This window comes from Xiphophorus maculatus, chromosome 14 (genome assembly GCF_002775205.1).
Source record: "Xiphophorus maculatus strain JP 163 A chromosome 14, X_maculatus-5.0-male, whole genome shotgun sequence".
NCBI lineage: Eukaryota > Metazoa > Chordata > Actinopteri > Cyprinodontiformes > Poeciliidae > Xiphophorus > Xiphophorus maculatus.
Genome location: NC_036456.1, coordinates 6,369,910 through 6,390,151, shown reverse-complemented (window position 1 = coordinate 6,390,151; position 20,242 = coordinate 6,369,910). Strand labels below are relative to the sequence as shown.

The 20,242-nt window shown below is 38.3% G+C and overlaps 2 protein-coding genes across 2 annotated transcripts; both read right to left on the bottom strand.

Moving 5' to 3' along the window:
• Positions 1-715: 715 nt before the first annotated feature.
• On the bottom strand, positions 716-4,278 carry LOC106699932. Its single transcript, XM_023346394.1, has 3 exons — positions 4,203-4,278; positions 2,405-2,455; positions 716-2,091 (listed from the first exon to the last, which is right to left on the bottom strand). The coding sequence occupies exons 1-3, from the start codon at positions 4,207-4,209 to the stop codon at positions 758-760; spliced, it is 1,392 nt and encodes a 463-aa protein (XP_023202162.1). The 5' UTR covers positions 4,210-4,278; the 3' UTR covers positions 716-757.
• A 598-nt stretch (positions 4,279-4,876) lies between these two features.
• On the bottom strand, positions 4,877-9,595 carry LOC111610984 (immune-associated nucleotide-binding protein 12-like). Its single transcript, XM_023346391.1, has 4 exons — positions 9,521-9,595; positions 8,295-8,637; positions 8,110-8,160; positions 4,877-8,025 (listed from the first exon to the last, which is right to left on the bottom strand). Exons 2-4 carry the CDS (start codon positions 8,605-8,607, stop codon positions 6,563-6,565), a joined length of 1,827 nt encoding a protein of 608 aa, XP_023202159.1. The 5' UTR covers positions 8,608-8,637; positions 9,521-9,595; the 3' UTR covers positions 4,877-6,562.
• Between the last annotated feature and the right edge of the window lie 10,647 nt (positions 9,596-20,242).

The following is a 20,242-nucleotide window of genomic DNA, read 5'->3' as shown; positions in this document are numbered from 1 at the left end:
CAATAAAAAGATCTGATTAAATAAAATAAATCTACATATAGAAAACATGTCTAAAGGTTAGTGTTCTCTGAATTTAAAGAGATTATTCATCCAGCTAATAGGATGAAACATCACACTAACATCGGTTCACAAGAAAAATAGTAAAATGGTACATTTCAGCAATGCTTTTGGAAAACTATGAAACACCAATTTTTTTAGTGGACTTTATGTCTGAGTAATCATAAACTCGGGTTTTTACATATTTTGTGTTAATCTAGAGATGAGCAAATGCAGTCACTCTAATAATATGACTGTTATGTTAGTTGTTTTATTTAACAAACATTATACATCATTAAGCACATAATTTCTCTAGATGTAAATCTGTACCATTAAACCTCTAAAGTGCACAGTTTACTTCTCCCCCTTCAATCCATTATTGTCTCTCCTGGAACCTTTAAAAGATGCTCAGGCCCCTGGGGAATCTTTTAGCCTGAACACCAGGCACAGGAAGAAACAACAGAGTTACGTTACTTGTACTCTGTCACAATAAATTCAAACACTTTTTGCCCTGTTTCAAGGATTAGTCACACTAAACCTTATATTTTATCTATTTGTTTGTTTTGTTATCAGAACTGATCATCATCAGTACCAGATGAGAAAAAGCTGCCTAAGAAAACCCACAAACTAAGAATAAAATGCTTCAATCTGTTTCTCTTGGTGTTTTTTTTTTTTTTTTTTCATTTATTTTTAAGTGTACTGGAGTAAATAATGAAGATTTTTAAGAGTCTTTGGTCAATGGTTTAGCCACTGCTTTAACAAGATCTGATGCCAAATTCTGAGATTTCTCTATGGCTGTAAATCCTGAAGCTGACACAGCCTGAGCCGCCTTCTCTGCTGCTTCCCATGGAGTTTTTGCATTTTCTGCTGCGTTATATCCTGTCACACCCCCCAAAAACGCTCCCGCTGCTGTAGCCGCACCCACTACTAGTCTTAACGCTCCTCCTATTTGTGACGATGCTCCTCCGATTTTTCCAGCTACTTCTGCTGCTTTTCCCTCTTCTGCTGTTGCCACCTTTTGCGCTACTGGTGGCTTTTCTGCTGCTGCTGTATCTGCTGCTTTTTCCACCGCCGTTGCTGCTGGTGGGTCTCCTGCTTCTGCTGCTACATTTGCTTCTTTTTCTGCTTCCCCTGTTTTATCTGGTGCTGCACTTGCTGTTGCATGTAAGGCTGGTTTTGTAAACGTTGCACTCCATGATTTGGTTGCAGAGGCGAGGACTCTAACAGTTGTTGCCAGCAATGCGACAACCACTGACACAGGTACTGCTGAACCAAAAGCGGCTCCTAACAAAGCACCAACAGTGATGCCTGCCAGCCTGTTTAAGAAATCATCATACGTCCTTTCTTTAGCCGTCTCTCTGATTTTTTCCTCTGGTATGTTTCTGGAAGACTTTGCGATGTTTTCTTCTTCTTTTTTGATATTCTCCTCTATTTTTTGCAGCATGGCATTGGTGTAGAAGCTCCCGTCGTTTTCTTCCACCGTTTTCTCTATTGACTTGAGCAGTCTCTTCACCTGATACCGATTGCTTCTGTATCCGTACTTCGATCGCTTGTTCCAGCGTTTGTTGTCTACGACGTGGCAGCGATTTCCACACTTTTCTACTAAATCGCCAAGGAACTCGTTTTCCTTCACAAACCCTTGGGTTTGTTGCCGCCTCGGGAGCCGGTCACCGTGAGTAAAGACAACAGTTGAATATTTAAACACTTCCTCAGAGAACTGCTCATTCATCTTGCTGACGATGTCGTCGTCTTTCTGGGTAGATTTCTCCACGTTGAGCACGATGAGGAAAGCGTGAGGCCCAGGCGAACTCTCTGTGATTCCTTTCAGTAACTCAGCCTTCATCTCTTTCTCATCTTTCCCTGGATCAAATAAACCAGGCATATCGATCAGAGTGATTTCTCTCCCACCAACACGTTTGGTCTTTGCTTCACATCCTCTGATCCCAGGTTCCACGTCATGGTTGACGTTGAATTTCTTCTCTTTAAATATGGTGTTTCCAAGGCTGCTTTTCCCTGCTCCAGTTTGTCCAATGATGGCGATTCTTCTTTTGGGCACTAAGAGACAATTTTGTTTTTCAGACAAAGAAAAAACATTTAATTTTGTTGATTGTTCTTCAAGAAGCAACATATTTGTGCGACATCTAATTTAACTCAAGAAAAATTAAAGCTGAGGCATGTGGCCAATAAAGCCATGACATGAGAAATCATCTAGTCTGACCTGAAATACACATTTATAGTTAAAAGTTGTTTTATGTCATATATATTATTCATCATTATTGTTATCATAGTTAGAATTCTTATACAACATTTGCTTTGTCGTAAATTGCATTAAACTCATTTACACATGGTTTGAAAAAAATAGACCTACGTTGGGAATTGCTCCGTTTTGCTCCCAACCCACAACAAGCAGCTGGACGGCCTACAAATACAAGAGAAACAGATCACAACCAAAAACAGCAGAAATGCAACTTAACTTTTGGTGTTTTCTGAAATAGAAAATGATGAACTTGAATTTTTTTGCGACAGTAGGCAGACAGGAAAGAGGGCGAGGACATGTGGCAAAGGTTGCCGGGAGTCGAACCCGCGACGTCCGCGTCGAGGACTAAGGCCTCCAAACGTGGGGCGTGCTAACCCCCTGCGCCACCACAGCACGCCTCATTTAATTGCAATTTTGTTAATTTGTCAGATTAAACTTGACGGAAGACGCCCTCCTCACAACACCGCCCGTGTCGCCCATATCAGCAGAAGCCCCTGTTCAAACATTGTTTTGGATTACAACCTGGTAAAATGATTCAAGACATCATCAAAACATGATACTGGCAATGAGTCAGAATCATCAGTTGTGGGTTTTTTCACCTTTAGGACTCTCAACAGATTCTCTATTAGATTCCAGCTGGGATTCTGACATCACTCCAAAATGTTCATAAGACTTCCAGGGAAGAAAATTTAAAGATCACTTTAAATCTAAATATGCAAATAGTTTTTGGTTTATGAACACAATTTCTACATATACAGTACAGACCAAAAGTTTGGACACACCTTTTAGTTCAATGAGTTTCCTTTATTTTCATGACTATTGACATTGTAGATTCACACTGAAGGCATCAAAACTATGAATAACACATGTGGAAATATGCACTAAACAAAAAAGTGTAAAACAACTGAAAATACCCCTTATATTCTAGTTTCTTCAAAGTAGCAACCTTTTGCTGTGATTACTGCTTTGCACACACTCTGCATTTTCTTGATGAGCTTCAAGAGGTCGTCACCTGAAATGGTTTTCACTTCATAGGTCAACCTGCCCTGTCAGGTTAATAAGTGGGATTTATTGCCTTATAGTCATGAAAATAAAGAAAACCCATTGAATTAGAAGGTGTGTCCAAACTTTTGGTCTGTACTGTAACTGAAGACAGGTAAAGCATCAGGTGTAAACAGGCAGAACTGAGAATGTCAAGAAATGAAACCAGCTGTACTATTTGGTTCTCTGCAGTAACATATAAAACCGCCTTGGGCTCATCTACATGGTGGATTACTTGCAGGTTTTTTCCTGAATGAGCAGCATCCTCATAAATCAAGTTCATATTTGTCATCTGACACAATGTTTCTATCCAAACATGAAACTACAGGCAGAAGGAGAATCAAAGGTAATGAACAAGTTTATTTCACCACACATTGCACAAGGACATTTTTTTAAAATCTCTCAGAAAGAGGACTGTATTCCTTCTTCTGCCATTCTGTCTAGTCTAAATTGTGGACATGGCATCACCTCTATTTTTTTATTAATTTGACCTACTTTATAACTCCAGTTATATAATCTATTGACATATTATAGAGAAAATCAACTAATGTAAATTGTGTCTACAAGACCTAGTTAGAATAGAAAAGAAATGTGTATTTTACACAGAAAATCATCTTATTCTTCTTGAACTGGACGACCGCGGTGTTAAAGGTGCAGTGATATTAAATTAATATCCCAAACTTTTCCATTAGCTGAACTACTTCATGTAGTTTACAAGAGAAGTACATGTGAGAAATGTGCTGGCATTCCCGCTCTGTGTGAGAATGTCAGTGAAAGCATGAACTAAACTGCAAGCAAAAACAACGAGTTTACATTACTAAAAAGAGTTAAGAGTTAACATTTCTTATTAGTTATTATAATATCTTACCTTCCATGATGTTGAAGACAGTATTGCTCAGGAATCCCTCAGAAAAGCCACTCACCAAGGCGGAGCGACTTTTTTCTCTGGCTTATTTCGTAGACGGTCTGACTTAAAATTAGGTGAGTGTTTCATTTCACTTTTGGTTTTATTACTGGTTACGCAACACAAGCAAACTTAACAACATAAACATAAGATACTTCAAGATCAGGGTGTGTTTAACATTTGTCTGATAAGACAACTGAGATGATGTCAGACATCAGTGGTATTCACACCCCTTGAACTATTTTTTTTATGCCACATGACAACAACAAACATAAATATTATTCAAATTTTATGTGAAAGACCGACACAAAGAGGTGTACTATTGTGAAGTAGAAAAAAAATTCTACATGATTCAAAACATTTTTAACAAATAAAAAACTGAAAAGTACCTCAGTTATTTTTAATTAAGGTAATATTGTCATAAAAAAGGGCTGTGTGTGTCAAGAATATTGTTTTTATCAGCTGCATCAGATTTGATAATCTGGATGAATTGGATTTTAGTGTTTACAGCTGGCAGATAAGTTTCAGCTGATCTGCTGATGGATCCTACCTTAAATCTATTATCTTGGATTCCAGTAGAACAGATTTCTTTAAGGAAATAATCAAGAAATTAAAAGACAATTAAATCATCAGTTTTGCATCTGTTTTTATTACTATTATTTTGTTTTTAAAAGAAACATTTTGGTGTTTCTACCTAATTACTTTTATTCAGAAAACATAAAAAATGGCAGCCAGACTGGAAAGAGAAATTAGATGAAACAAATGAACAAATCCGATTACAGTGGTGAAATGACACAATGTTCTATAAAAGACGCGTAGTTTAAAAGTTCTCTTAAAAATATAAAGATATTGTCGAAAAAACAAAAACAGACATCACTTTCCATTAAACAAGTCCTGAAAACGACAACACACCTGACTAACTTTCTGCAGTCACACATGTGGATCTTCGACTATCAAATCACATTGAAACAAAAAGTTCAGAAAAGCAAATTCAAGCGACCAAACTGCTGCTGAGCAAAGTCGAACCTTCCCACAGTCTGGTACTTAATACAAACAAATACAAAGTCTTACTCCTAAATCTTGGCACAAGATTGCTTAGCGTTAGCATGTCTAGCACTGGGAAACATCACACCAGATACCTAATGAATAAAATTACATTTTATTTACACTTTATTGCTTTGCCAAAGGCTGTTGCACACATAGCTGGTGTGTATATTTAGACAAAGTAGTCAGAACATTTTGTTAAACATTGAACCGTGTTGTCCTATTTAACTTGGCTTATCTGAGATAACTTGCAGTTTTCTAAACAAGGAAGAAGCTAGTGAGGTGGATGCTAAGGATCAAAAGGGCTTTTGATGACATTAAAACCACAGTGGGCCAACTACAGTGTCTTGGGAGTTTCATCTAAATTTTTTCTTAATCAACAAATACCAGCAGTTTACATGAGTCTCTAGTCTCATGTAAATATATTTCAGAGACTACTCTGTGGTTTGATATGTCTAAAATATCTCCTACACACTTTTTATGTGTGTAGGAGCAGACAACCACACACACAGCCATGCCTGATGGAAATTTAGAGATCAATTAACCTAACAATCATGTTTTTGGGTTCTGGGAGGAAGCTGGAGTACCTGGGGAAATCCCACACAAGCACAAGAAGAAAATGCAAATTCCATGTAGAAACACCCCGACGTTTGGACTCAAACCCAGAACCTTCTTGCTAAAAGCCAACCAAATTAGCAACAGTACCATCCCCTAAAAATCAATCTCTCTGTTTTACAGGTGACCAAAAACCAATCCAGCATGTGTTCAAAGTTCTCATGTTTTGAACAACATCAAACTGAAAACCAACCTGAAGTTCAAAATTCTGTCCAGACATTTATGACCAGAGGTGAAGACAAAGGGGGGACATGACAAGGTCCAGCAATTAACAGAAACAAACTACTGGTAATGAGAAGGATTCAAATATCAATTGACATATAAATAGGAACCAGAGATCTCCTATATAAAACAACTAAGACTGATGTGATTTCCATTCTTAAATATTCTTTAAGGGATTAACATATTGTCCAGTGATCCAGATCTAATCCAGATTACTAATTGCTCCTTCTTCACCCAAGAATCACCTTTCATGAAGAGAATACACAGATGCATTGATTATGAGTTCAAAAAGCAGTAGCGGTTTGGAGATTTTTTTTAAAAATCTCCACATTCACTGAAGATGATCACACATCTTAAAATCCAACAGTTACGTCTCCATATCTTCAGATTTTGGGCCCAATTCCCGAAATACATTAAACTGGGTACAGAGTCACAAACTATCATTATTTCACAATGACAATGAATAACAACAGTATGACCAAAAACATCACCAATATTCCACTTGAAAGGAAAATGGTTCCAGCCATTGGTACTCTGTCACAAAACGACAGGAACAGCAGGAAGTAAAAAGCGACGACCAGAAGGACGACTCCGATGTTCTTCTTGATCATCTCATAAAAGTCGATGATCTTGTCATGCATTTTCTTGACCCAAGTGAGAAACCATGCTGCTGCTACCAAAGATAATATACCTGCAGTTATTTTTGCCACCCAAGTTATAGCTGTTCCAACTGCCCCTAAAACTCCCACTATCATCCCAGTAAGACCTGTTCCAACTGCCCCTAAAACTCCCACTATCATCCCAGTAAGACCTGTTGCAACTGCCCCTAAACCTCCCACTATCATCCCAGTAAGACCTGTTGCAACTGCCCCTAAACCTCCCATTACTGCCCCAAGTAAATCAGTTACAAATCCCCATAAACCTCTAGATTCTTTCCTTACTGTTTCCTTCCTCCTGTCCGACTTTTCAGGCGCCTCGTTTGTTTCTGTATCAAACTCTCTTTCTTTTTCATTTTTCTCTTCCTCCTCCATTGAAGTGGAGTTTGTTTCAGATGGACTCTTGTACTTTTCATCTCTCCCTTTTGGTTCAGAACGTGGTACTTCATATTCTCCCTGTTTACTAGTAGTGCATTCTCCAGTCTTGGTGGATGTCTGTGTTGTTTGCCAAACTGCAACATCTGACCCAAAGAAAGCTTCTGCCACCAAGTTCCCCTCAGGGCCTGACAAGCTAATCCACAAGTTGTTGTTGGCATTACATTTTTTGTCGTCGTTTGGATGTTTTGGGTTACTTAATTTTGTGTTATTTTTGTCTCTCTGATGTGCCTGGAGGGTTTCGTTGGTGTAACACCTTCCTTTGTTTTCTATCACTATCTTATCCATCATGCTGATCAGCTGTGACACCTGGGAGTCGTTTTCGTCACCCTTCGGGCTGTTCTTATGATCAGCTACCTGATATCGGCCACTGCACTTCATTACCAAATCCTTAAGATGTTGATTCTCATTGATATACTTTTCAATGGTCATTAGATTAGGGCCATGAGTAAAAACAACGGCAGCATATTTAAATGCTTCCTCTGGAAGACACTGGCAGATTTTGTCAATTACAGCCGACTGTTGCTTTGCGGATTCCTCTACGTTCAGCACAATCAGAAGAACATGGGGACCGGGACGGCACCTTGCGGTACACCTCGCTATCTCATCCTTCAGCTCTGCCTCAGGTTGGTCAAAATGAGAGAAACCAGGAGTGTCCAACACAGTGATTCTTCTTTCGTGGGCAGATTTGGACTGAATTTGATAGTCAGTCGTCTTGCCAGGTTCAAACACTTCCTCTCCTAAGATGGAGTTTCCAAGGGTGCTTTTCCCAGCCCCGGTTTCTCCCAACAGGACGACCCTGTAGGCTCTCAGCACTACGAAGCAATAGTGAAAATTAAATCATCATGTTCATTTGGAAGGATAACAGAAAACTGTAAATCGCTGTAGTCTCTAGTTACCTTTGATGCACTTCTGAACTCCATCTGTTCCTTTGATGAAGACCTTTGATGCTGCCACCAGAGAAGAAAAATTGTAAAGAAAAAGAAAATTCTTACATTGTCTATTGCTTTCTTGTCCCTGAGCTTCACAGGGACGGATTTATGACTATTGCACATTTCTGTTTACCACCACTAAGGGTCTTTACCTCTCTTTGGTTTCATTCCCTCTGCTCGTTGTCCTTGTGGCGCTGACCAGGTTGCATTATGAACACCTACATTTACAGAGTGTTCTTCTACAATCTGTCTCCTGTCAGCGGTGACTTTTTGAACTTTAACTTCGTCTTCTCTTCCTGCAGCCGTGAGTTCTGCTTGTACCATAACACTCGATCCAAAGAAAACGTCCCCAAGCGGCGCAGCTGCAGGGCCTGTTATTTTCATCCATGCTTTGTTGTGGACAGAGTAGTCGGCCTTATTGTCAGTGGAGTGGCAGGTACTCTTTTTGTCAATGTGCATCACCATCTTCACCTGTATATTTAACCTCTGCTCTTCCTGGAAATGATAGAGTACAGTAAGAAACATAAAACGTTAGGGATAGCCTCATCTATACATTTAGGGAATCTTACAGAAAACCGTCGCATGAAGCAGATAAAGTTTTTTCTTGCAACTGCATGGTGTCACATTTAAAACTACATTCTCTACCAGTGAATTCTGAAACTGTTTTCACTTTCTTTGTGATTTTTTTTTAGCTATTTGTGGTGTGGAAAGATAAAGTTTGGTCACAGTTTAAACTGTGTACTCTGTCTCTCCAACTGTAGATATAAGCTAAAGTGAGTAGCTGCATTGCCATATTTCCTAATATAAATCTGCTTTTCGTCAAAGACATCTTGTCTTATTTTACCTTCTTATGATATCAGCTTATCAGCTTAGTGAAATAAACTTCTTTGCTTTGTCTTCTTCAGAATTTGTGAGTTTATTCCCATTTGAAGTAAGGTAAATATTTTCCAGTTGGAACAGAATGAGAGATAACCCTCAATCAAAATGTCTGTCTTGAAAACGTGTTCTCTGCACCTCAGAGTCCGAGTGCTCTGACAGAGAGAAAACAGAAAGTGAAACTTGTAAATCCACCCTTCACTGGTAAACAAGTTGCATTTATACGAGACGTTGCTCATTCTTTACACACAAAGAGACCTAATCACATTTCTCTGCCAGCCGACTGTTGCTTTGAGGATAAAAGACATCCTTGTACCTTTGATGGATGTCTCCAGCTGTATGATTTTAATGCTGTGTGGATGTGAATTAATGTGTGAGCAACAGATAACCCCAATTTCCCTATGGGATTAATAAAGTTTAACCTAAACTAACTAGTTTAAGTCAAGGATCTACAAATGTAGTCTCTAATTTGAAGTACTGCAAATAAGTGAACATAACTTACCAACACTGATATTTATTGTGGAAACTCTGAGAGGATCTTGTAACGGTGCAGGATGGGAGTGCCTCTTGATCTAGACCACTTTCACTTTCGGTATCACGAGAAGGAGCTCCTGTACGCCCCCTCGTGGATACTAGAAAATCTACAGGTTATATTTGGAACCATTTTTACAACCTATAAAGAGTGATTAAGAAGTAAAAGTAGCAACTCAAAAGATTTAGGTGAACTTAATAGTTTTCTTTTTATGATACTTTATAATTCCACTTCAAATGTTTTATGTAATTATTGATGTTAGACTAAGTTGTACTGCCACTAACTACCTTGGAGAGGATTCACACAGGTTATTACAAACTGTTTATATATTATAGGACAGAGACGACAGTGAAGTCAAGGCTTTGTGGCAGTGTTGGTGAGTAACAGAGCAATTTTACATTCAGTTCCAGCTTCCAGCTTTTCTTTGATAGCACTCTGTCTGCATCTCATATGCTGTCTTGAAAATATCTGTGCACTATTTCTCAAATGCTCACTAAATAAGGACATCCAGAAGCTTCTTTGGGTTTTTTCCTGAATTAGTTCTGACATCTGACTCCTCCATTCCAAAACTTTACTTTTCTGTCTCAGCGTTATGGTGTTCCTCTTTGGTCATGTTCTGTAGTTATGCCAAACAAATCTTGGCCTTAAAGTTCAAGTGTGGTTCCTTTCAGATGATAACACACTTTACTAGTTGATGTGCCTCCGTGTCAAGAGTTACTAAAACTAGGGTTAGAGACAACTATTTAGTTAAAGTCTAAGGGGATTTTAGGAATAAGAGTCTCTTTTGCTTGACACCGTCATTTCCACAGCACCCGGTGAAACAGTCACATTTTCTAAAACAAAATGCTAGCAAAATGTGTGACTTGCTCTACTTTTCATTTGGAATTGAAGTAAGTTTTGAAGCTTTTTGAGTGTTTGAGATCATTTTTTTAAAGGAAAACTCATTTTTGAGTGTAAACTTGCAGACATTGTGTAAGGATTTGAGTTTTTCTGTGCGTTTATTTAGGATTCTGTGTTGTCAGCTGTGTCTAGTTCCTGTGACCCCCTGTGTATTTATACCCGCCTGTGTTTCTTGTTCTCTGTCAGGTCCTTGTCTAGACTGTCTGCCGTCTATAGATTAATGTTTATCACTTGCTACCAGATATTAGCTCCTAGCTTTTGCGTCTCTGTTCTGCCTGGATTTTTGTCCTTTTCTTTTCATCATTAAACCACCATCATCATCATCTTCAACTGCTTGGGTCCTACCATGTTTATCCTCATTATCTTCACCCTACTTCTTGCCACATTGTGTTTCTCTTTGAAAAGTTTTTTTTTTTTTTTAATAAAAATGTCCTCTAGACCAGTGGTTCTCAAATGGGGGTACGCATACCCCTGGGGGTACGTGGAGGTACTGCAGGGGGTACGTGAAGCTTTTCAAAATATCTTTAAAAAATCAGTAGGCTCCTCATAATAAGTCTTGGGAAAAATTATTTTGTAAAAAGTTCGATAAAATATAAATGTGTGTTCCTGCATTGAATTATTATTTATGTATATATTTAATTTTGTACCATTACAGAGACCAATATAAATTAGCAGCGTTTTGCATATTTCAGTTTTGACTGGTTTTATACCTTCCTGGTGGTCACCATCTTCTGTTTTTCTTTTTGTTTTACCATGCAATGTTTGCAATATGGATGTATTTGTCAGGTTCACTGATATAAGTTGTTTGGCTTTAATAAATCAGACAGTGATTTTACACTGTCCCAGAGAGAAGCGTCGTTTTTTCTCGAAAAATGTTTTGCCCGTGTCAGGGGGTACTTGACTAAAAATATATTTTTAAGGGGGTACATCACTGAAAAAAGTTTGAGAACCACTGCACTAGACTGCGACTTTAAAAGCTCATCAGTAATTTAAAGAATTAAACAAACATTTTTTGAGCTTCCAGCAGCTCGGTATTCAGTGACACCAACGGCGTGAACCCAAAAGTCTAATTGCCACTCAGGTTTATGATCCCCTCTGTTCTTTCACTTTTACTGGCTTCTATTTAAGTTAAGCCAGTAAAAGACAACAAAAGAAAAGCATCAGCATAGCTTGATTCTATTTTGTTTTATTTCGGGTCAACACACTCACATTTCGGTTCACTTGATGAGCAGCTTTATTGGTGTCAAAATGAAAGATTTCAGGATGAGTCAGAATATATCTCCTTTTCATTTGAACCTCACCATGGTCACAGAATAATAATACTAAATATTTATCTAAACATCAGTTGACTGCTTGTGTTCAGCTTGATTCCAGTTTACCTTGATAGAAGTTTGAAAGTGTGTGAAGCAACAAGAGAGGCAGTATTTAAAAAAGCTCTTCAAAAATCTAACAATTGTTAGCTGTCTCTATGTTAGTAGTATTAAACACCAAACATCAAGTGGACAGAACAAGACTAATTAACACAAGGAAAGCTGAAGTAGACATAAACAATAAACCAAGGGGAGAAAACTAACAGCAATCTAAGGAAACTAAATTATAATATCCAACAACAGGAGGCAAGAATAAACCAAGGAACAAAACTCAAAGGAATTAATTAAGTCAGCCCCTGATAGCCAACAATAAACTGTGTAAAATGAATCAAATATGGCCAAAGTTGTGATCAGAAATAACACACAATAATAAAAACTTAGATTCAAAATCAGAAACTCATAGTGCCCGTTGAATGTGCCCCAAAAATGGTAAAACAGATTTATAGGATTTATACAGGCCAGGCTACATGACTTGGCTCCACCGTGACAAGCAGGAAAGTTTGTCCATGAACTTGTAATTCTTATGACTGGATGACAAACCCTCAACTTTTTAAGGGGCAAAACCAATCTGATATTCTGCCACTTTAAAAGTTAATCCATAGTTTGAGAATAACCAAGATCTATCTTTAGCTTGGTATTTGGTCACCAAAGGTGTGGACACAACGGTCTGAAAACCTTTTATTTGTATACTTGGTAGCATAAGCCCATCCCTGATGTCACACAGATTAACTCCACCTTTAAAAAACATTAAAACATGTCCTCCTGTTCTCACATGGAGGACATGTGAGAACATGTTCGATCAACATCGTAAAGTTGCAGCTACAAGTTATTCTAAATTCAAAATGTAAAAGTGGGAATCGATTTCACACAGATTTGCGTCCGCTCTGCATGAACAGAACATCAAAGAAAACATAATAATCGCTAACAAGCGTAACATATAGTCATGACGATTTCTTGATGATTTGCTCTGTCCTTCAAGTTTATCTTATCTTATTAGACTGTTTATTTATTGAATATTTCCTTGTATTGACAACTGCAATTCACTCACAAAGTTATGAAAGACCGTAGAAAACATATGCATAGTGGTCACTACAGTGGACAGCTATCTAAAAGCCATTTTCTTGTGCTTCCTGTGGATTTTTATGTTATAAATGCACACAGACCACTGAAGTGGACACTAATGCATCATAAAATATACCATCAACTACTGGCCATCAGCTGCAAATGAAAGAAATTATTTTTGTTAAATACAATATGGCCGACAGATAAAAAAGCATGAGAACCAACCCGGTCCTCCTCCTACTGTAGACGACTCTTGCAAGTAAAAAAAATATTGTGACATCAGATAACCCCTAAGGAACAATACTACTGATGTATTTTTCAAATAACAACTTTGTATTTGGGCAAAATTACAATTGATCACATAAAAAATATATATATATATTTTTACAAAAAAATTTTCCTACCTTTTTTATGCCTTAAGATTTTTTTTTTTTAAATGGAAAAAAAATTCTGACACAAAGGATCATAATTCATGCATGAAAGGGTTAATTTGAACATTCAGTTTTCTGCAGCTTTGTGTTTGATCGCACCTGAATTTTAATAGGATTGCTGTTCCTGCATTTAATTAGATAGCATGGCAACCACACTGACAGCAAAACAAATAAATATGTTTAAATGTGAAACTTATTTCAAGTTATTTCACTTCACACAAAGAAAATACAGTACATGCCACCTTTAGGCAGCACGAAGGAGGGCAGCTCAGTTAACCACACAGCAGGCTATTATTAAGGTTCCTTGCAAAAGTATTCATAGTGATGGTGTTTCTTTAATCTTGTAATGATCATGAACTTCAGTGAATGTTGTTTTGACTTTGTTTGACAGACTAACACAAAACAGCATGTTGCTAAGTGGAAGGAACATTTTATTTACCAGTTTTTTTTTTTTGCTTGTTTTTATGTGTCTCTGAGTCAGAGGAGTTGATTTTAATATCTCAAATATGAAATTAAAAAAAATAAACCAAATGTAAAACTTGTCATATTCAGTTTTGGTCACAAAGCACTTATCTCCAGAGATGCATCATGGACCGGCTGCTAGCATCGAAGCAATGGAGAGACAAAGTACAGACAGCAATGCACACGCAGTTGTCTCTGAGGGGAAGTTAAAGAAACGAATTAATCTAACAATCATGTTTTTGAATTGTTGGAGGAAGTCGGAATCCCTAGACCACACTGAAAAAAGTGATTTTGGAGAGTGGTAAATATGATCTATACAAATCATATAAAATTTAATAAATTTTTTCAGACAGCCAAGGAATTATAAAATAATGGGTAAATTATACACATGCTACCCATTCGTTAACATTAAAAACCATTACATAGGAAAATACAGTAAAATATAACCACGAATCTTAAGTCCGCTGCTCCAAATTGCGCATGCGTCAGACCGTGTTTTTGAACGAGCGGGACAGAGAAGTCTGCATCCTCTCTGCCATTGAACCGTGAGCTGAAGGTAAGCTATTTACATAAGGGTGCTGTGAATAATAGCGCGAAGGCAAATTGTAATATTTGAAATGATGAGATGTTACACTTCACTTATATTCCATGTGCATCTGTGTAACATGCCATTACTCGAAATCAAAGTTTGAATCTGTCCCTGGCGCCACCATGGCAACTGCAGGTAAGTTGCAATGAAATGTTCGCGGTGTGCTTTAAACAAGATTAGCCAGCATGCATGACTGTGTCTGACCGCTGGTTTAAGGTTAGAAACTAGTCAACGCCAGCGTTTCCTAATATATTGAATGGGCGGCTGTTTAGGCAACACATAGACTGTAAAGCGGATAGTTCAGCTTTTGCCCAGTGGTTAAGGTATAGCTAATGGTCAGTAAGTACCTGCAGGTCTCTGCTCCCACATCACGCTGCACCGAGACACAGCCAGTAAATACACTGCTGTCAACGAGGAACAATTCATTTAAGTCCCGTCTTCAAATACTACTACACTAACATGTGGCCAACATATGAAATGACTGACGTGTTTTCTGTTGTTAGCCTGTTAGCTCCGTTAGCTCCCTTAGCATGGCTGCTAGAGTCGGTCTGTTTAAAAACAAAATGATCCGATGTCCAGATTACCTGCATGTCTCTGTTGTTAAAGTTTAGCGTTACTTCTCAGAGTTTTATTTTTACAATCGGGACTCTGAAGACTCACGTGAAGATGACGTGTCGCACGTCTTTTCCGGTCAGTCGTCATGGAAACAGGACGCTCATCCAGCGTGCTGATGCGGACCAGAGTGGAAACAAACATGTTGTAAAATGAAAACAAAGTACCACTGTATCCACCTTTATGTGTGTAAACACCCACTGTTGCTGCACCTCATTTTTTTAATGTTCAAGTAAAACATTTTAGAATTGATTTTATATTATATTGGGTATTGTTAAAACGTCAGTGCTTAATAAATGTTTTCAGAATCTTGTAATATTGTTTATGAAGCATATAATATCTATGAATATGATCTATAAAACTAATTTTATGAAGAATGAATATTACTCTATGCAATTGCATTGCCTTTATTTTAGTGAGGTAAGTACAGTTATTTCTGCACAACAGACCCTGTCAGACAGACAGACAGACAGACAGACAGACAGACAGACAGACAGACAGACAGACAGACAGACAGACAGACAGACAGACAGACTGCTCTGATCAGAGGAGCACAGAGAAACTGCAAAATATTGACCTTATGTTTAGTTTCTACCTTCATTAAAGAGCCTCAGACTAATTGTGACGTTAGATAAATGACTTGTAACTTGTTGGTTGTTAAAGGGAGAGTGGAGGCTCAATTCCACATCATGGTTTAAAACCAAACCTGCATGATCAGAACCTTGGACCCGGTGTCACAGCTCTCGTCTCTGCGGCATCACAATTCTGGGCCCCGTAAAGCATAATCTCTTGTTTATGAGGTTGTTCATGAGGCTAACATGAAGGTAATAACCTCTGAACTATACATTAGCCCTTATATATTTCTTCTCCCAGGTACATGTCTGATCATTTCTTTCTCTCTTATTTCTGTTGCAGCCAGAGTCTTTGTATGTGGACACTCAGTATTTGCCGTCTCTTCAGTTCCTCTTGTCTGTTCTCCACAAGCAGGGACTCACTGATAGACCACTCTGCTTCTGGGGCTGACACACTCTCCCACGTCCCCACACCCAGTGTATCCTGTACAGGTATGCAAGTTTGCTAAATAAAATAAATAACATTGACCTTAAAGGTGTAGTTACCTTAACCAAACACCTCAGTTATGGGAAAAGGAACTGGAAATGCAAGTTGTGCAACTTCACAACATCAAAAAGATTAGACCTGCTGAAACACAGCAGGCTAATGCATGGGCATTTTGGTCGGGTCCACTCCATCCCCTGCCTCTATGCAGATTGTCCTTGCACTGTCAAGACATGGGGTGCATTAAGGACACATTTATCAAGGCAGCATTCTCAGTCTGTCATTTAAAATTTTATTTGTGTCCTTTTATTTCCTAGATCAAGGAAGAGTTCAGACGTATCACGACAGTTTCCTTGGAGGAGACATTCATGCTAAAGCTTGATGAGTACACACCAAGTCTTATGCAGCTTATGCGTGCTAAAGGAGGGGCTGCTGGTTCCAAGATGCACCCTCTGTTGGACACTTTAAATGACGTATGTTATTTAACTTTTTTTCTCAAATATGTCATTATTGATATACGTGAATTAATTTGTAAAGAATTGCTTTGTTGTGCACAAAGTTGAGCTCCTTACCAACTTAAACTACCCTTTTTTTTAAGCAATTCGGTGTTAGTGTATGTAATTCTCTCCCCACTTTCCACTAACAGTCTTTTCACTAAATTGTATCTCCCTACAGACACAGAGCATTGAGAAAAATAGGGATGCAGTTGTCTGCTGCCTCATTAACTACCTTGGTGAAAGACAAGAAGATCTTTTCCATGACTGCCAGGTATGTCATTGATAACAGATGATTGATTAACTCAAGGGATCCTCTCCTCTTTTGATCACTCCCCTCTGCTCTCCTTTAGATAAGTTGAAATGTATTGAAACAGCATATTCAATAAAATTAAAAATGTGTATCTTTTTTGTTTCTTTCTTTTTAACATGTAGGAATGTGAGGACTACACAGACAAAATAATGAAGGTGATCGTGATGCACAACATCATGGCTGAGGAGGATCCATCAGATTGTGATTGAGGGAAACCAAGTGATGGACGGATGTGGAAGCCGAACATCTGTACTGCTGATGGGACTGATATATGCCCTCAACCATGACTATCCAAAGCAGCTCAAGAACACATTTGAAGCTTTTCAAAAACTTTTTTTGGAACTTGATGGGGCAAAACTACTGAAGAAGATCCACAGCCTCAAAAACAAGCTCATGCAATAGACATACATTTCCCCTCTTATTCCAAGAGGATCTTTTGTCTGGACAGAGAGTTTTAATGGAGTATAGTTTTATATTTTTGTTCTCTTCCCTCCTCTGCTCCACACACAGACACAGAAATATCTGTACAGATGGATACATAAGTATGTTGCAACCTCTCTCAGTTTTTTTGTTGTGTATAAATACACCTGCAGATTTCAGATTTGCTCAGTCACTGTTGTGTGAGGCCGAAGAAACACAAGTAAGAGTTTAGATACAAGAAAATCTTCATGTGATTGGACATCTCTTGCACCTCTGCTCTGATCACCTCACTTCTCCTTTTCTCTGATCTACTCCTTTCTTATCGAGCAGTCTGGATGTTCTAAAGCAGGGATATGTTTTATTGTCCAACATTACTGAAACAACAGTTGAAGTTGTTGGGTTATAATGCAGGTTCATTATTTGAAATGTGTGACACTGTTGTGCTGCAGTTTATTCTGTGTTTTTGTTTTTGATGACTTTATGGATTAAAAACATTGAGAAGGTGTACGAGCTGAATGTCTTTTTTGGGGGTACATCTTACCTTCTCTGAATAAGTAATGGTTATTAACTGATTTTAATTAACTTTGATTTGTAATTATCAGGTATTACCTACTAGCAAACAAGACATAGTTTTACCTAATTTAACTGAGTAAGTAGCTGTTGAATATATACATAAATATGAGGTAAAGTTTACCCAATTTCTTTAAGTATTTCATATATTTTTTGTTCAGTTACTTTATACTCAATATATGGAATTGAATTTACCCCAAAAGAGTCAATGCAAATTGTTACCTCAGATTTATTAGGTAAATTCTATAGATGAGTTTTTTCAGTGCAGGATTCAAACCATAGAAGATTCAAACTTGCTGCGTAGACACTGCAACCACTGTGCAGCCCAGAATACAACATACTGCTCAGAATTAATATTCAGGCAAAAGCAGAACTGAAAAGTTTCTTGTTGCTGTTTTGTTTGCAAAGCAAGGTGACATAAAGTGTCGTAAAGTTTCTCTTCAGAGCTGTTACTAAGGTTCCGCTTATTTGCCTTATCGACAGATGGGCCACAAGCTTGTAAAGTTAATAAAACAGGATTTGCCTTGCAAGCTGCAGCTCATGTGACTGTCACGTTGTTGACAATAAATATAGGAACTGTGGAGCGGAACAGTACAGCAGCATCAGAATCCTGAAAATAGCTGATTAGTCAGAAGCTATAGAGAAGCTACACCACAGGTGTCAAACTCCAGGCCTCGAGGGCCGCAGCCACTAAGGTACAAGACACTGGAATGAAATGACTTAATGACCTCCTCCTTGTGTAGATCAGTTCTCCAGAGCCTTAATGACCTAATTATTCTATTCAGGTGTGGTGCAGCAGAGGCACATCTAAAAGTTGCAGGACTGCGGCCCTTGAGGACTGGAGTTTGGCTCCCCTGAGCTACACAATGCTGCGTTTTGTAAAACATGAAATACAGATTAGGCTAAATGTGGGACATTACCTAATATACAAACGTCTGTTGCCATTTCAACAGGTGCTATACAGGGAGCCTACAACACATTTCACAGTATAAACTTCAAAATACTACTGAATAAATCAATATTCTGTGCAGCTGGGCACAGAGTTCACAGCCATGGAGAGCGTTACCATGGTTCTGCCATGTGTAGTGTTGTCTTAATGGCTGAAGAGCAAAAAAGCAACTTACAAGACATAGAAAGTCTAGAGAGAATCAATCTTTCTGAATATGTATATATATATATATATATATATATATATATATATTTACATGCAGTTAGGCAATATTATTCCTTGTTTGATACGTATTACATACAAAAATGTATCCACTTCATTGTAAAATAATATTTCCCAGCCAGCTAAAGCAGTGTGCGAACACTAGACACGGTGGAGTACTTCAGTGGGTTATGTATGTATATAATACAGCTACACCTCATCTCCCACAGCATGTGTCTGCAAATCAGGTTATTGTACAGATCAACGCGCTGGTGCATTAAAACAATATGCTTGCAATATGCACGTCATGCTTCCTTCTGCTGAAAGGGTTCATGGAGATACTGGTTTCATTTTCCAGCAGCTCACTGCCAAAAGATGTGAAATGCTGGCTTGATGACCTTGGTGTTACTGTGCTCTAAAGGGCAGCAAGCTGGCCTGGCTTGATTGTCAAGAGGAAGGTGAGTCAGAAAACCCATTATGCAAATTACCTAAAGGATATCAAAACAACCTGGGTTTTCAATTCACTGCCATGGCACGCCACATGACTGCAATAATTCATGTGAAAGGGGTCCTGACCAACTAGAGTGTATAGACATGAATATAGTTTTCAGAAGCCTGACATTTCTCTTTGAAGTATTTTACTCATCTTGTGTAATACTGTTGTTAGAAATGTCTGGATGTGCCAAAACTTTCTCCAGCTGAACAGAAACAAAACTGAAGTTATTGCCTTTGGACCTGAAGAGGAACGATCTAGAGTCAATGCACAGCTTCAGTTATTACAAGTAAAAACCAGCCATCAGGCCTGATAACCTGGGAATAGTGATGGACTCTGACCTGAACCTTCAGAGCCACATAAAGACAGTTACAAAGTCGGCCTTCTATCACCTGTAGGACATCTCCAGGTGATTAGAGGACTAATGTCTCAGCGAGATCTAAAGAAACTCATCCATGCGTTTATCTTTTGTCGCATTGATTACTGCAACAGTGCATTTACAGGTTTGTCTAAAAAAATCTATCAGGCAGCTGCAGCTGATCCAGAACGCTGCTGCTAACATCCTCACTAAAACCAGGAAGGTAGAGCAGATCACACCAGCCCCTACACTGGTTCTCTGTAGCTCAGAGAATACACTTTAAAATATTGTTTAGTTTATAAATCACTGAACGGTTAAAGGCAGGCATTAAAAATCTGCTGGCGTTGTACCAAGCCTCCAGACCTCTCAGGTCTTCTGGTTCTGGTTCTGCTGTGCATTTGCAGAACCAGAA

Bases quoted from the DNA above. Each gene is read 5' to 3' on its own strand.
- LOC106699932 (XM_023346394.1), bottom strand. The intron at 2,092-2,404 runs GTAGGTCTATTT...ATTGTCTCTTAG, and splicing joins AAAACGGAGCAATTCCCAAC to TGCCCAAAAGAAGAATCGCC.
- LOC111610984 (XM_023346391.1), bottom strand. From the start codon at position 8,607: ATGGTGATGCACATTGACAAAAAGAGTACCTGCCACTCCACTGACAAT. The intron at 8,161-8,294 runs GTAAAGACCCTT...CTCTGGTGGCAG, and splicing joins GGGAATGAAACCAAAGAGAG to CATCAAAGGTCTTCATCAAA. The intron at 8,026-8,109 runs GTAACTAGAGAC...ATTGCTTCGTAG, and splicing joins AGTTCAGAAGTGCATCAAAG to TGCTGAGAGCCTACAGGGTC.